The sequence below is a fragment of the Bos javanicus genome, chromosome 2 (genome assembly GCF_032452875.1).
Source record: "Bos javanicus breed banteng chromosome 2, ARS-OSU_banteng_1.0, whole genome shotgun sequence".
Classification (NCBI taxonomy): Eukaryota; Metazoa; Chordata; class Mammalia; order Artiodactyla; family Bovidae; genus Bos; species Bos javanicus.
In genome coordinates this window covers 111,344,091-111,348,494 of record NC_083869.1, presented here as the reverse complement: position 1 = coordinate 111,348,494, position 4,404 = coordinate 111,344,091, and the positions used below count along the sequence as shown (strand labels likewise).

General features: G+C 47.5%; 1 protein-coding gene across 1 annotated transcript; it reads right to left on the bottom strand.

Moving 5' to 3' along the window:
* Positions 1 to 510: 510 nt before the first annotated feature.
* KCNE4 (potassium voltage-gated channel subfamily E regulatory subunit 4) lies at positions 511 to 3,869 on the bottom strand. The gene is made up of 2 exons (XM_061386433.1): positions 3,643 to 3,869; positions 511 to 3,090 (listed from the first exon to the last, which is right to left on the bottom strand). Exon 2 carries the CDS (start codon positions 3,062 to 3,064, stop codon positions 2,558 to 2,560), a length of 507 nt encoding a protein of 168 aa, XP_061242417.1. The 5' UTR covers positions 3,065 to 3,090; positions 3,643 to 3,869; the 3' UTR covers positions 511 to 2,557.
* Between the last annotated feature and the right edge of the window lie 535 nt (positions 3,870 to 4,404).

Here is a 4,404-nt window from a genome sequence, read left to right as displayed (position 1 = left end):
TGCTTGGGTATGTTCTTAAGTTTGTGTCTATATAAAAATCTGCCTCCCCATGATGTTTGTGTCCATATGAATGTATACACAACATCTACATATAGCAGCTCCCTGCCCATTTGTCTGTGCTGTTGCGGCCACGTGTGAATATTCGTCCAGCCAATGCGTAAATCAAAGGTTTTCTTGCAACCAAGTTTGGAGCAACATCTTCGCAACAGTCACTATGTCATTCTATGTTCAAGTTCCAAGGCCCCATGACCACCAAATTTAAAAACAGAAGTGGATGTAAGACCCACGTGCAGCCTGCTTCTTATTCACTGCAAAGCATGGAAAAGCTTTCCTTCAAAGGAAGGAAAACCCCAGCCCTGCTCATTCTATGATTTAGGCAGAAATAAGATATGCTTTCATGTGAGTCAGACTTGAAAGATGACCCGGATTCAGAGAGGACTTGGAAAAATGCATCTGGGATATCTTAGAAACTAGGAGTTATATTAAAGAATCAAAGAGAGAACTCATAACTTCCATAGGGAAAATGTGTTTTTTTATTTAAATTAAAAAAAATATCGTGAAAATTACAAACTGTTAAATACAGAAGACAATTTTATACAACTTAATAGAATAAGAAGGAAGTATATACATCACTTTTTAATAGGCGCAGATAGACTTGCACCAAACTTCAGGATTAAGCAATGGAAAATGTGACAACGCACATGTCCGTCGCAGTAAAGTTTCAGAATTCAAGTGATTCCAGGCAAGGGGCCAAACTCAACTTGGCTTCTTTCACCTTAAACAGCCCCCTTTGGAGTAAATCCACACTCTGAATTTTAAAGTGAACGGAGGGCCCTTTTCCCCCGCCAAACATAAATTTCCTCTAGCACTATGTTAAGGCGAGCTGATAAACCAGTCCCTACGCTGTTAACCCTTCCACGGGAACAGTAGTTACTGCTGTCTCCAGTCCAGGGAGATTGTGTTTGTTTAAAAAAAAAAAGTTTTATGTTTTTACTAGAATTAAATTTGACTTTTTGGTGTGTTTCTCTTCCTCCTTGTCTTCGAGGGCTCAAAGAGTCTGCTGCAAAGTGACTGACCACAGGAATACAGGGAGACGTTAGCATGCATTCCTGAGTCTTTTCTCTTAGATGTCTCATTCCCTGAACCGGAGTGTTAACAGTCCACCACCCAGACAACTCGGCGGAGTAAAATATGGGATCTGCCTCTTGGATTCACTGCTGGGAAAGTGACAGCAGGGGATGGTGGGTGAGCCTCCCTGGATCTCCCAGTTACACGTGTTTTCAGTCACCAACTGCTCCTTTAAGTAAGCAGATCCTTTTGCAGACTACTGGCCAGCGAGGAAATAGTCTGTCCAAGCTTCCTCACACCAGGCCATGTAGGATTCATCACAGAGTCTTAAAATCTAAAGACATCCTCCCAGCCCCCTGGGGATCTAGATGATCAGGAGTCTCAGGAAGGCAGTAAGTCTGTGGATGACATGCGCAGGACCACACAGCATATCAGAGTCTGGGCTTGGGATTCACAAACAGAGGACCCCCAGCTCTGAACAATCTTGCCAGAGTATGCCCTTCTAAGTCTCAGCTATGTGACCAAATGCCATGTCGTGGAGGCCCACAGTATATCTTTTCCCAGCTCAGAAAACTGGGCTGGGAATAAAAAGCAGCATCAGAGCTAACAGTTTGGCTTGGTTCAACCCCACCATCACCCCTTCTGGAAAGATCAGGAATATTCCCTGCACAGCCATTCGGAATGCAGGTTAGATTCTGGGGAAACCCTTCCAAAAAAAAAAAAAAATGTCATGCCAGCACATGATGCTGGATGGTCCCAGGTCAGAGTTCAAGGTCACAGGTTAGACAAAGGGTCAAGTAGCAGATTATTCTTATCATCTCAGCTCATGTTGACCAGTTTAAAAGTCGCCTGGTTTTCTCCTTACAGTAGGCAAATAGACCAGGTAGAGATCTCCAGCTTCCTCCCATCAAAAGTCCCCCTCCAACAAATATCCCCCTGCTCTATCCAGAAAGACCCCCTAAAAGAAGCTCTGTAACCTGTGGTGAACTAATGCCACAGGTTCACATTAAAGGCTCTTACAGCAAATCAGATCTAGAAGAACAAAGCTCTGGGCAAATTAGCAAACCGAAACTAGTCCCTTGGGACGCCCTAAGCCTTTGGCAGCCCTGGGAGTAGGCAGATGCTGCAGGAGTTCCCCGGGGCATCCCCTGAGAGTACAATCGCAAGGACATCCCACCTGCCGAGTTCCGCACGGGAACCCCGCCCGCCAGGACCCAAGGAAAGGTACACACCGCGCGTCTTCAGGCCTGTTTCAGCTGCAGGTCTACACCTCAGGCATGCGGCGGACTCCAGGCTGCGGCTGGCCCCGTCTGAGCCTTGACCCCCACTACCACCACCACCACCCCACCCCACCCCCTATTCAGGGGCTTGCCGCGGGTCCCTTGAAGTGGCAGTTGCCCTGCAAAAGTGAAACCCGACACGGAAAGTGTCCTTCCTCGCTCTAAGGGTGCTGGTTCATAGGGTCACCTCCAGAGGGTCCTAGGGGGTGCTAGGAATTTTGATGGATGTTCTCCGAGGACCCTTCGCTGCTTTCGTTGAGGGGGGTCTCAGAAGTCTCCCCCAGCTCATCGTCCGCCCCCTCCTCCTGGATGGTGAGGTGCACATCGGGCGAGGAGGACTCAGAGCTCACGCTGTCACCCTCCATGGAGCAGAGGGTGCAGGATAGGGCAGGAGCCACGCTCTCCTGCAACACATTCAGCATCGTGGGCGCCTGCACCGACCTCAGGCCGGACAGCGTGGCCAGCGGCTTCATGGCCTCCCCCCAGAGCCGCTCCTCGTCCCTGTACAGCAGCAGGAGGCTGGCTTTCTTCTCCCGCCTCTTGGATTTCATGTAGCCCAGCGTGATACCAATCAAGAAAATGCCGTAGAAGGACATGACCACCAGAACGTAGAAGTATTCGTTGCCGTGGCCGCTGCCGGACACGGGGGACTCAAGGGGGGCGCTGGGGGCTGCGGTGCCAGCATCTGTGCTGTTCAGAGGCTCCATCTTCAGCATTGAAGCTCAGCTCACACTGCCAGGAGCTGGGGAGAAAGCTGCAAGTTAGGACTCTCCCACCCGACCGCAGTTACAGAAAAGAGGGCAGCACCAGGTTTGTGGAACTATAGGATCAGAAAGGTTTACAGCTGCTGCCTGGAGAAGTAACTCTAAGTCCCTCCTAGCGGTTAACAGGGGTCAGCTATGACCGGCTGGGGTGCGCGGGGAAATGGGCACCGGGAGGTGGGAGGAAATAAAAAGAAGACTTTCATTTTTTTTACATGTCCAACAAATTTTCATTTCATAAAGTGAACATGTGAAAAGCTTTGCTTCAATCAGTTTAAAAGCAAAAAAAAAAAAAAAAATCCCTTTAAGACAGGGGTGCAGAGAGAAAAGAAATAATGTCTGAATCCCTGGGAAACTTTTTGAGCTGATGGAGCAGAAAAAAAGAAAGTTTACATTTCGATGCCAAGCATCAACCTATTTTTAATTCAAGACAAAACTGCCTTAGAAAAAAGGAAAGGAAGAGAAAACTGCATCTACAAATTGCCGGGAGTAGCCTTTCATGTTTCTGAAGCAAAGTGGCATTGCTGACTTACCAAAAGCTGGCGAATTTGTCCCAAGTCCTGAATTCCTAAATGGTCAGGTCCAAGAGCCTTTTTCTTCCTGCGTGTGGGGCTCCGCACTCTGACAATTCTGCCGCTGCTCTTGGGATATATAGTCAAGAAATGCATCGTCACGTGTTCTGGGAGGAAAATTTACAACAGAGGTTGGTCGTGGCAGAGTGAACAGTGAACTCACAGCACAGCAGTTCAACTTACTGAACTTTGCAGCTGTGAAAAGAAAAAGACTGGGAAGTGGGAAGAGCGTCCCACCCCCCAGCACCCAGCCAAAGTTTTCAGGTGGCCATGAAAAAGGAGAAAAGAATGTGCCCAGTTGGAACTGTTCCCCCCAGACTCACTCTCATTGAAAATTAGTTCATGCTTCATCTCCCTCTGGGGAAATAACCGTGATGTCTATACAGGTTTTCAAAGACAGAAAGTCAAATACCTTAATTTAGATAAAAGACAGTTAGAGGCAAGTGCAGGATTTACTATCAAGGAACCAGGGCTTAAGTTTCAGCTCTTCCACTGACTATGCAAATATAATAAATCCTCCCCGAGCCTTTCCGCTCCTCAGATTCCTGAACTGTAAAATTGTTGGACATTGGGGGCTTCAGTAGGTAAAATTATATGAACTACGTGAGTTTTTGAGTCCCTGTCAGCTTGATCACTCTAAGACTTAAGGCTGGAGAGTGTGGGTTTGCACTTTAAAAACACTGAGAGGTTCTGTCTTCTGCATCATAATCTCATAACACTCAT